Genomic DNA, 12,318 nt, shown 5'->3' with positions numbered 1-12,318 from the left:
CCTCCTGGAGCAGCAGAGATCTTCACTGGATGCTGCTTATTAGCTGCTTACCCAACTTCACAACAACATGAATCTTTGAGCTGATAGCTCATGTGTTGTCCAAATGACAACACATCCTTTCATCCCCCAGAAGGGCAGGGAAATTTGTACAGGGCATTTGAATTTATTTTGACCTCATAAAGGTGCAGATTATATCTCTGTTTGTGAACACTATTCAGGAAGAACTCCACTATTTCCTTCCATTGTTCATTTAACAAGAAAGGCTGTACATACAAAAAACTAACAGTATGTGGCACGGTATTTATAGATTGCAATCGCGGATCAGAAACAGGAAGTAGTGCAGAAAACAGAAAGATACACCTCTACCAAGATATAACGCGACCCCGATATAACACTAATTCGGATATAACGCGGTAAAGCAGCACTCGGGGGGGGGGGGCTGCGCGCTTCGACGGATCAAAGCAAGTTTAATATAACGCGGTTTCACCTATAATGCGGTACGATTTTTTGGCTCCCGAGGACAGCGTTATATCGGGGTAGAGGTGTGATTCAGACCATTGGTTGCAATTAGTAAATAGGGGGCAACTTGATATTAATGCTTTCATTTCTTCATGTAGGATCACCTCTGCGGTTTGTGTGGGAATTACAACGGGAACATGAGAGATGACTTTGAAACTCGAAGCAAATACGTGGCAGCAAATGAACTGGAGTTTGTAAATTCTTGGAAGGAAAATCCTATGTGTGGGGATGTGTTCTTTGTAGTTGATCCCTGTAGCAAGAACCCTTATCGTAAAGCTTGGGCAGAGAGGAAGTGTTCCATCATCAACAGCCAGGTCTTTGCTCCATGTCACAGTAAGGTAAGCAAGTTTTTGGCTTCTTTACACATAGTCTACAGTCTTCCAAAGGATGGTCCCCTCACACTTCAGTGTGTACCTTCCTCCTCCCCAGGATGCATTAATGCCACATGCATGAAATGTATTCTTGCGCCTGCTTCACTTTAATATTTTGTACCTCCTGTTTGTAACATGTCTTCAAAAAGTGAACTCAAGTGAGAAATGTGAACAGTGTTCATGTGTGTCCGTGCAGGGTATGAAACTGCTGAATTTAGGTGCCTCTATTTTAGCGGATGTGTTTTGCTGCCTAATCACATGGAAACTATATATAGCTGTTTAAGTACACAGACGGCTCTAGAGATATCCTTCAAAATGTCATAATTTTCTATTGATATTTTGCAGTGCCTAAGTTTTTACTAAAGATTACAGTTTGAATTGGAATTGTATTATTGCTGTGCTTATTTTACTACACAACAACTAGAGGAATAATTCATACTCTCACTTAGCAGAGCAGATTATGTTCTGAATGTTCTCCCTTTACCCTGAGCTAACATCTGTAGTTTAGCCCAGCTAGAAACAGGAAAGAAACTTTATTGATCAATGCACAGGTACAAGAGAATCCTGGTTAACCAATTTATTCCTTCTCTCTCAATCAAAGGTATACCGCATGCCTTATTATGATGCTTGTGTCCGAGACTCCTGTGGGTGTGACTCCGGAGGAGACTGTGAATGCATGTGTGATGCCATTGCAGTGTATGCCAAGGCATGCTTAGATGTAGGTGTCTGCATTGACTGGAGAGCCCCAGAGTTCTGTCGTAAGTTTCTTGAACATCTTTAAAAAATGACATGTGATTTTTATTACTAGCTTTTGTTTTCAATTCATTTTACGCTTTGCCCAATTATAAAGGGGCTTAAGGGACATATTATTATTACAGGATTAAGGTACATTGATGGGGCAGCATGGGGGATTGCTTGTGTGGCCACTTCCCATGTTGTATCTGTGCTCTAGATAAATGGATGACTTCATCCTGTAGTGCTCTTAACCTTGCACATTTCATCAGTATTAACCTCACCAGAAACACATTACCATGTCATGGAGAAATGAGGGAGAAAAATCTAGTAGTCACAAATAATAATCTTGCAATATATTTTCCCTGTTGCTACTGCAGAACTGACAGCCAACTAGACAGTAGAGGGAACACAATATTGTAAAAAAAAAAAAAAAAAACTGTTCTCATAGTTGTGATGAAATCATCTTTGTGCGGATTGCAAGGAAATAAACAGAGAAAGCTGTGTTGGCTGGGGCTCCATAAAGCAAGAAAAATTATCAATGGTTGCTATATAGAGAAATTTTATGCATAGGCTTCACAGAGTATTATAATCAAACCTTTAAAGCTATAGTTCTTGATAACTTCCATTTAACACATCAATATATTATACATTACAAATATCTAAATGCCTATATCTGCCCCTTTTCTTATGAAAGGAGGAAATTAACTCACACCTCACTAGAACACAGATTCAAATCAGTTCACCCACAGTCGAGGTTGGAGGGCTTACCTTGAGTCACCAAGTACCATTGAGTCGCTTTCTTCCTCCTATTCTGAATCCTTTGAGGAATTACATTCCATAAATTGAAAAATTCAACCTTTCATTCTGTTTTTGCTTTTTTTCAGCTGTCTATTGTGACTACTTCAACACACACCGAAAGTCAGGCAGTGAGGGCACCTACAGCTACAATTATTGGGATGAACAAAATTGCACCTGGCATTACCGACCTTGTAATTGCCCACAACAAAAGTACAAATATGTCAACATTGAAGGTAATGATTTCACAGGTTCAGGGTTAGCTGCACTTTTGACCACTCTCCCACCCAAGGTCTTCCTCGAGGACACCCACTTATGGTTTCAAGCTCCTAGCCATCATGCCTCTCAGGCAGCGCTCTATGCCTTGCTCCCTCCAGACTCGGGGTTTAGGCTTGCAGTCCCTCTCCACTTCACTGTGATTTCCTCAGCACGTTGGACCCGGGTCCAGTACCTGTGGTTAACCTTTCTCCAGGGGCTACAGCAGTGTATACCAGTTACCACTAAGCCTTCACAAAAACTAAATACATGTATTCTTAGGGTAAAAGCATTACAGAGAAAACACATAAAAACAATAAAAGTTCTTACATGCATGCTAAAAACTTCTCAGAGGTCACCCATCAGCCTTATAGGGTCCTAGTAAGCCAAAGTTCTTCCAAAAGGGTCCTGTCCATTTGCTGAATCGGAAGAAGGCCCTGTGTTAGTTTAAACTCAGACATTTTATACCAGAAGTCCGTTCTTTGTCTGGTGGTCTCTGGAAAACCCAGTTTGAACCAGTCTATGCAAGCTCACTTGGGTGTGACACCTCTCCAGACGTGTTTACAACCTGAGTGATTCACTTTAATCACACCTCACTTTTTAGGTTCCTGGAGGAGCTGTGGTAACCTCCCCACCTGGAGTTGCATACAATCCCTGGCCTACAGTGTTACATAAACCATTCATTAATTTAATACAATATGGTCCCCAAAGATATTGAATGTGGTTGCAATATCTGTCACAATGACTATAAAGCTGAAAATAATAACGCAATAGTTATCTTTATTGTATTAACCAATGGTTAAGACAATGATGTTTCCATTGGCATAATTTTTGGAGCAGTGGTTACATAGTCTTACTGTTGTATGTTCATCTTCACCTTCTCTTACTAATATCACAATGATAAGTAATTGACATAGACGCCATAGTACACTGAGTGCTTTAATGAGCTCAGCCTGTCTTGAATGTGAAGCTCCTAATTCTTACCATATCAAGAGAAATTTCCTTAAGGAGTTTGTAGATGCCACTGGTTAAATGACAGACACAGCTTTTGGGCAATACATGTTCATTTTCTGTTAACTTCATATTATTATATTAGTACCTACATGTTTAGGAAGAAAGGTTATAGAAAACTGCTATTATCTGAGGACTGAGTAATGTACTTCTCTCCACAATCTCCAGGCTGTTACAACTGCTCACACAATGAATACTTTGATCACGAGGAGGGACAGTGCAAGCCCTGTAGTAAGTAGAGATTTATACAGTCACTCTCTTTCTCTGCAAAAGCTAGAAGCATTAAAAATTGAATAAGCTGAATACTTTGAAGGAGGAGTTTGTTCTTAATAGCTATTGGTTAATAGTGACTGCTCATCCAAGCACAAATCTCCTCTGTAATAATTGCGTTGCTCTACTGCTAACTCGTCATCAGATGGTTAAATGAAAACAGGCAACTAAAAAACGTCAGGCTGTGAAGCATTGTAAATTCAATGGTAGTTGGAATACTCACATTGATTTTAATAGTTGTGATGAAAGGTTACCCTCATTCTAAGCTTGAGCATTTTATAAATGTCTCAGTGCTCCTGAAAATAACTGGCTCCCTGACACCTTTCCCACAGTGAGCGGAGTTCTGGCACTGGACAGAATCCAGTTCCTAGACTTTATCTAACAAGTTCCTTTTTCTAACATGCCTGCTTTATATTATTTTTGAAATCTTTACTACTAAGTGGTGCCCCTATATCACAGTGATGGGGAATCTTATAAAAATATAGATAGGTAGATAATATTACAGATAGGCCCAAAGCTGCAAAATTTGGATCTGCATCCAGATGTTGGATCCAGGGCCATTTCTATGCTATACAATAACAACCTTCATTTCAGGCTCCTAGTTATTGGGGTTATACCATCTGCAGAAAATCCATATGTACATTTTCCTGAGAAATAAAGCTATCCTTAAATATGAACATAGTGACAAAGATAGAAAAAGCATGGCCATTCAAACAAAGTACTGATTTCCTCAATATTGTTTGTTTCTACTGAAATAAAGATTTGCAATGAAATGTATAAGAATTGAGCATTTTCAGGGATGTCTTGCTGACTGTTGCAATTCTTTCATTTTTCACTCATTCTGTAAACTCTCCCCTTTGGAATAGCTTCTTAATTTGTTCTCTTTCACATGTTAAAACTTTTCTTCTATCTGTACACAGCAGGACCTGAGCCCATTAAGACGACCCCTGAAACCTCTACACCGTCAACAGGTTAGTTCTGTAGTCAATGGAAATAATATGTGATATAATAGTCACATATTATCGTCCAGATATATATTATTGACTTCTCATTTTCAATAGTAAGCACTTTTTTGTCCTTGTAAGATTATTTCACCTTCCTCTGAAATGCTTAAGATGCAATAATGAAATATATCCTGGCATTATACAAAACTCTCTTGAACGTTTTGTCTTAAATTCAGAAGGAAGTTATAGCGGGATTGTGATTACTGAATGCTTCAAGACATTAGCAATGAGATATCTCTACTGGTTAAAATTCAGGACAAGCTGAGGTCGACAAAAGACAATTATCACCTGACTTGGCCTACTTGTATATTAAATTAATCAGTAGTCTCAGCCCAGTTCTTAGTGGAGAGGTATATGCATCACAATTGTGACTAGTTGGTAGTCTTCAGAGACTAATGACTGATCACGTCTGGAGATCAAAAGTCTCTCAATCTTAGAAGTGCTCATTCTACATAACAGTCAAGACATACTCGTCAAATATGTTAAAGAGATCTAAGTTGCTGACCCTTACACTTGCGTGGAATTCCTATTATGTCACTGGAATTCAAAGCAAGTGTATGTCTTTGTAAAATCAAGGCCAATGTAAGGGCAGTGTTGAAAAGATTACAGTGCCAACTGTCCACACTGTAAAATTCAGAGGATAATAGACTAATTTCCATAGCTCTTAGTCAGCATTATTTATGAATGCTGACATAACTTAAAAGTATATTGAAGAAAGAAAAAATTAATAAAGTTTTTGTGACATCTTCCTACTCTGGGCCATTTATCAGTACATTATTAAGAGGGACAGAGAATGGGAGGGTAGTTAAGTTGTGTCAAATTGTGTGTGTCTAATAAAATATATTTGTAATATTACTTCTTCCTAAAATCATTTTTCTATTCATATGACATACATTTATAGAAATTCATTACTAAAAAATATTTCTTGTACTCAATATCCACATTTGTGTTATTTTTTCTTGTAGTAACGACAACAGTACAAACTAAAACACCAAGAAGCACTACTACAATTGAAACACCAACTACTACCGTACCACCAACAGCCACTACATCTACAGAGTCCACCATGCACACTATTTTAAGCACTACACCAACCACCCTATTTACTACAAAAGTGACCATAAAAACAACACCTATCACAATCAAATCTACTACTCACTCCATACCAGTAACCACCATTACAAAAAAGACAACACTGTCAACTACCCCAATCATAACAGTAACTGAGATTACTTCACCAATAACCACCACCAAAACAACCATATCTCCAACCTCAGAAACACCAATCACCCCTACAGTCACAGTCATCTCAACAACTGGTACGTTGTTTTGTTTTTTTTCTCATTACTGCCATTGTTTCAATTAAATTACATTTATCCAATTGTCTGCATGTTTAAAAAAAGTACACTGTTAAGAAAAACGTGTGTAGACTGCACAATGGAAGCATTTAAAAGTGTGAAGTATATGGGGTTTTGTGTCACTATGAAATTCAATCCATATTCAAGAAAGACTGAGTTTATGAGAGACACAGGAAGCTTAATTCCTAGACTTAATTCCCATTCTATTGTACAAATTGTACACTCAATACTGTGCTCTTTTAAAGAAGATTTTTGCAATATACATCATTTATGCCTAGAGAACTGAAAATCTTACCTATTCAAATGGCACTGAAGATACTAACAATTAATGTTTTGTTTGTTATACAAATGCCATGACTGTGAAATTTTATTGTGAACAGCAGAGGACTCTAATTTCAGTTTGTCATGCACTAAAATAAATACTAAAAGGAGGAGCATCCTCAACTTGCAAGAGCTGCAATTGCAGAGAAAGTCGTGCTCCGCACCAGACTTGGACATGAGCAATGCAGATAGCATCTTAAGGGAATTTAGCTTCTAAAAAATGGTTAGTTACCGGTATTGTAACTATTGTTCTTCAATATGTGATGCAGATGTGTATTCCATGTGGGTGTGCATGCACCCAGAACACAGAAGCCAGAGAACTTTGCCTAGCAGTATCTATATTGGCAGCACTTGCACCCTGTGGGCCTAGTCCGTTCCCTGGCTATATAAGGGCAGCACCTCCCTCACCCTCCTAACTTCCTTTGCACCAAAACACAGACCCCAGTGCAGAGGGGAACACAGAGTGGGTTGTGGAATGCACATCTGCATCACATCTTGAAGAACAACTGTTATAATATCGTTAAGTAACCTTTTTTTCTTCTTTGAGTGGATGCAGCCATGTATTCCATGTAGGTGACTCACAAGTAGTACTCACAGGAGGTGGGGCTTGGAGTCTATTTAAACAAGGACTGCAGGATTGCCTTCCCAAAGTTTTCATCTGAGCTGGATGCAGTAGAAACAGCATAGTGGTTTGTAAACATATGTACAAAGGACCAAGGGGCAGCCCTTTTAAAAGACTGCAGGGTCCCATCAGTCTTTTCTGAAAACAAAACCCAACCATCAAAAGTTAAGTCCATCAGATGCAATGTCTGAATTCTGCAGCCATGAGGCCCTCCTCATGATCACATCTGATGCCATGGATGACTGTAACAAAGTCTTGGCTACAATAAAGCCCAGTGAAATTAATGCCTTAAAGTCTTCCCTGGAGGATTCTGGCAACTTGTCCTCAAACTTAGACATGGCCGCCCAATTAACAAAGTTGTATTTAGAGAACAACGCCTTCTGGTTCATGATGCACATCTGGAGGAAATAGTAGAAATAAATCTTCCTCCCCATCAAGTCCATCCTTTTGGACTTCTTGCCCTTAGGCATAGATTTATACCTTCCCTGTTGTGTCCTGTCATTTTCTGCAATTACCACAAGAATTAGGGGCCAGGTGGGAGTAGAAACCCTCAAAACCCCACATGGGGATGAGGTACTGCTTCTCTGCATGTTTTGCTGTGGGAGGCAATGATGTGGGAGTATTCCAGAGGGCCTTTGTAGGCTCCAAGAGAGCCTCATTTATCAGGAGGTGGATGGTGTGATGAGTGAAGAATATCCAGCAGCTTATGCAAATCCTCCTGCAGAAATTCAGCCTGGATGCCTAAGATAGTGGCCATATGCCTCAGGAAGTCCTGATATGCCTGTAAGTCCCCAGGCATCAAGGAAGAGGAGAAGCCTGGCACAGTAGAGTCATCTGGAGAGGACGAAGAAGTGGTTTGCAGTGCCAACAATGGATCCTGTTCTTGAACAACAGGAACCAGTCGGATAATCCTGAAGGCCCAGAGGGGACAGGTTCAATGGTCACTTCTAGCTGCAATGGTTCAGCAACAGGAGCCACCAATGGGACTGGCAATCTTGCTGTGGAGCAGGTCAACAAATGAGACCTCAAAGACCAACGAGCATCCCAAGGAGGCCACTGGGCAAATGAATATGGCATTGGTGACCAGTGGGGACTGGGCCAAGAGCCCTGTCTTGACTGCGAGAACAATGCCAATCTTGTTACCCATGGTGATCCAAAGATGGTCTCTGATGCCTATTGGGTGAGGAAGGAGGGGAGGATGACACCTGGATTTCAAGGAGTCCCGGAGAGTCCCTGTTGACAACAGGAGAGCCATCCCTGATGAGGCAAACAAACAATCAGACTCATCCAAAGTCCAAAATGGGGACAGCATCAGTGCCGAAGAGGAACAGGGGCTTGGCACCAGTGGTACTGAGCAAGACACACTTCCACCCAGTACTGGAGGAGGTGCTGGCACTGAGGTCAACAATGGTACCAATCTCGATGACAGGATCTGCTGCCAGGGCAGTGACTGTGTCAAAGGATGCACCAGCGCTGAGGGGGACTTTGGTGCCGAGCTTGGTGTCAGCCTCAATTCCATTGTGGATGGTATGAGCTGCAGTGCCAATGAACCCGGCAGCAATGTGATATAGCTTGAAGGTGTCAAGGGCACAACGGAGAGCAAAGTGATAGAAACTATGGCACTGGAAAACTGCTGAACTAGTAGAGAGTCAGAGAGCGAGAGGCAAAGCAGGTCTGAAGTCACCTGATATGCCACCAGTGTGGAGACAGTCAGTGCTGATGCTGACGTCATCAGTACTGGACTCAATGGACACCCCCTGGCCAGAACAAGAGTCGATGGTACAGGCTTTTGCTGATCTCAGAGCAGTACTGGGGAGCAGGTAAATGGACCTTTTCTATCCCGCATGCCAGAAGGAGTACAGTGCTGGTCAGCACTCCTCTTGTAAAATGAGAAAGAGTCTCCCTGAGCCCTGGAGTGTTCCCGATTAGTTTTATGGAACCTCTTCCTCCCTGCACCAGAGAAGGGAGAATGAATCATCTTCCCTTTGCGGGAAACAGCAGAGATTGAATGTGGAGCAGCATCACCTGCCAGTTCCGAAGGCAGCCACCAATTACACCAGGGCATCGATGCCAAACCAGGCCTCATAAGCTGCTCCAGAAGGTGCTGCTTCAGTTATAAGTCTCTTGCCACCTGAGTCCTCTTTTAAGTGACTTACAGATGGAACACCATTCCTTAATGTGTCCTTTGCCGAGATATAACAAGCATCTCATGTGGGGATCACTATTGGGAATGCCCCCCCACATATGATGGACAATGCTTGAACTCTGGTGAGGGCGTGACACACAGCAGCCAATTACTCTAACTACTACTACACTGACACTAAACTACACCTGAGATACTACTAACTATTATCTAGAGGAAAATGGAAAAATCTCTCAGAAAGCTGAGACTGAAAATGTGAAGTCTAGCTGAGGGGGGTGAGAATGAACTGAGTGGGGGTTGGGGTGGTGCAGCCATTATATAACTAAGGGAGGGGATAGGGCCACAGGGCATCAGCAATGCCCCTGTGCTACTAGTAGGCAGAGTTTTCTGGCTTCGGTGCACTGGGCATGCTTACCTATATGTAATACACAGCTCCATCTACTTGACTAAGAATCAAAGAAGTCTTCACTGAGGATGTGTGAACTGCAATTTTTCAAAACCTAATAACATTAACAAATTTTGGCAGATTTTCCAGAAAAATTGAGGTTGATAAAGGCACAGGGAATAGAAAATTTCAGCCACATAATTGAAGTTGACAAAGTTATAGCCAGCTAGAAAGTGGGCTTTACAATAGGAAGCATTGGGCAACCTTAAAAATAACTGGCATTAACAGCTACACCTATAATTAGTTCATAGTTTGCAAAATTATCAGTATATTCTTCTATATATCATATTATTACTATTATATTAATATAATATATTTTCTTTAAAAAGCAAAAAAACTTACAACTCCACATATGACAACAACCATTACAACACCAACTATAACAAAGACATCACCAACTACTTCATCAACGCCTACTCCTTACACCAGGTCAACGAAAACCAGAGAAACAGCTACGCCAACTACACACACGACTGAAACTCTAATAACGACATCTCTACCCACAAGCTCAACGGAGAGCACAGCATCAGAGTCCACCACTCCAAGCACCGAAACCAGTACAACCGCCACACCAACTACACCCACAACCCTCACTCTCACCACGACTACCTTGTCCACTAGCTCACCAGAGAGCACAACATCAAAGTCAACCCCTACCATTTCCACTACCTTTACCACGCCCACCACAACCATCACACCAACTACACTCACAAGCGTCACTCTGACGACGACGGCCCCGACCAGTACTTCACCGGAGAGCACCGCATCTGAGTCCACCGCCCCAAGCACCGTGAAAACAACTACGCTGACGACAGTTTCTCCAACTACTACGTCAACTAAGTCCACAACGGGGTCAACACCAACAGGTACATTTTAGTCATTGTTTTCATTCTGTACCTGGGAAATTACCGGTATAATAACTCGTTTTACGCCACATAGGCTTCTTCAGCCAAACATAACTGAAGTGTTACTCTTTGGTACCTAGATGTCGAAAGGCCAGGGGAACATTTTTCTTCATTGGCCTTGCTCTCTGCTCCCCATCCCCTCCCCCCACCCAGCTCCTTCTGACATTTCTCTGTTCAGACTAATTGGCAAAGGTCCCCTTCCACAGTGCCCTGCAGTCAGTCATGTCCTGGAGAGCAAGGAAGCTCAATCATCTCGCTAGGAGAGGTAGCCACGTCTCCTTGCTGTGGTACTCACTGCCAAGGAGCATTTTCCAGTTAGGCCAATATAATTGCATTGATTGATGGTTTAGGAAGGCCTACTTCATTTAGTCACCTTCCCGGGATTTAACCCTTTTTCTTTTCTTTTCACTCTTCCTTTGCAGGAAAAGAGCCAACTAAACCTATTACTCCATCCTCACCTGGTGAGTTGACAGTCAGTTCGTGAAATAAGAGTTACAGATTAGCCTTGCTCGTCTTAATTTTAGACCCTCGTATTGAGCCCTTCCAGATAAGGTTGCAAAGACACTAGGGACAAGGTGCCCTCTGGAAGCTAAAATAGCTCCCTGCACCTTCGGTATCTTTTCTGGGCCTAAAAAGCAGATACGGTTTTCCACAGATCTAGCTGTGCCCTGATCAGAAGAGCTAAACTGAGGTAGGGAGTTAACAAAGCATGACGGACCCTACCCTGTGAGGTGAAGAGATGCCAGCTCCCACACCTAGCTTCAACAGAGGGAGCAGAAAGCATTCAGCATCTTCCAGGAATAGGGACCGAAACTTGCAAGATAAAATAATCCAGCATTCATTTTCAGTGGGTTGGTAAATGTCTGCAAGCATAATCTCTCTCAGAAACATTAGGTGGCATAGAGATGAGAGTATCTCTCCTCTCTGGAGGTATGGTGTAACCCAGAAAGCTTTAGATCAACGTACCTCAAAGAAGCAACAAACATAACACAAAACCTTCCAGAAAGACATATACTACCTTACAAAAGTCAGACATGATTTGTTCACGCCCTATATATCTTCCATCAGGGGGATTTAAAACACCACAACAGATCACAAGATACTCCTTTCCAGAAAAGTCTGGATTTCTTTACAAAACAGTAAATGCACTTGCTTTTATGCTATTTTGTTCTTTTCACAACAGTGGCAGTTAAGTTACTTATTGTCAGTGTTCCCACATATCAACATTACTAAAGATGTGAGGGGGCCACTTCTGAAATGTTTACCCAATTTTGTCACTTTTAATCTAGCACAACGGTGCACTCACTCTAAAACCCCTGCTCATAATGATACAGATATTTACTCACAGTAAATTCTTCCTCTGCAACCCACCATTTTCTTGTCAACGTCACCATATCGATTCACATTTCTCCCTCACAGTAACACCGAGCAGTACCAGGAAACCAACACCAACCACATCTCTCTCTACAACTTCAAAAACCACTGCATCAACAGAGTCCATCCCAACCTCCTCACCAAAAACCACTCGAATAAGAATTATGACAACGACTGTGCCTTCCACCAA

General features: G+C 41.6%; 1 protein-coding gene across 1 annotated transcript in view; it reads left to right on the top strand.

Annotated features, from left to right (window-relative positions):
- Positions 1-11,238, top strand: part of MUC6 (mucin 6, oligomeric mucus/gel-forming) — a 72,229-nt gene extending 60,991 nt beyond the window's left edge. Inside the window, exons 24-31 of the mRNA XM_065403346.1 lie at positions 618-857; positions 1,492-1,648; positions 2,510-2,656; positions 3,855-3,917; positions 4,877-4,927; positions 5,926-6,279; positions 10,179-10,715; positions 11,177-11,238. Of these exons, the coding sequence (XP_065259418.1) occupies positions 618-857; positions 1,492-1,648; positions 2,510-2,656; positions 3,855-3,917; positions 4,877-4,927; positions 5,926-6,279; positions 10,179-10,715; positions 11,177-11,238 (1,611 nt within the window). The remainder of the gene's footprint in view (positions 1-617; positions 858-1,491; positions 1,649-2,509; positions 2,657-3,854; positions 3,918-4,876; positions 4,928-5,925; positions 6,280-10,178; positions 10,716-11,176) is intronic.
- Positions 11,239-12,318: the final 1,080 nt, after the last annotated feature.

The sequence above is a fragment of the Emys orbicularis genome, chromosome 4 (genome assembly GCF_028017835.1).
Source record: "Emys orbicularis isolate rEmyOrb1 chromosome 4, rEmyOrb1.hap1, whole genome shotgun sequence".
Taxonomy (NCBI): Eukaryota; Metazoa; Chordata; order Testudines; family Emydidae; genus Emys; species Emys orbicularis.
The sequence above is the reverse complement of the archived record's forward strand: the minus strand, read 5'-3'. Positions and strand labels throughout refer to the sequence as shown.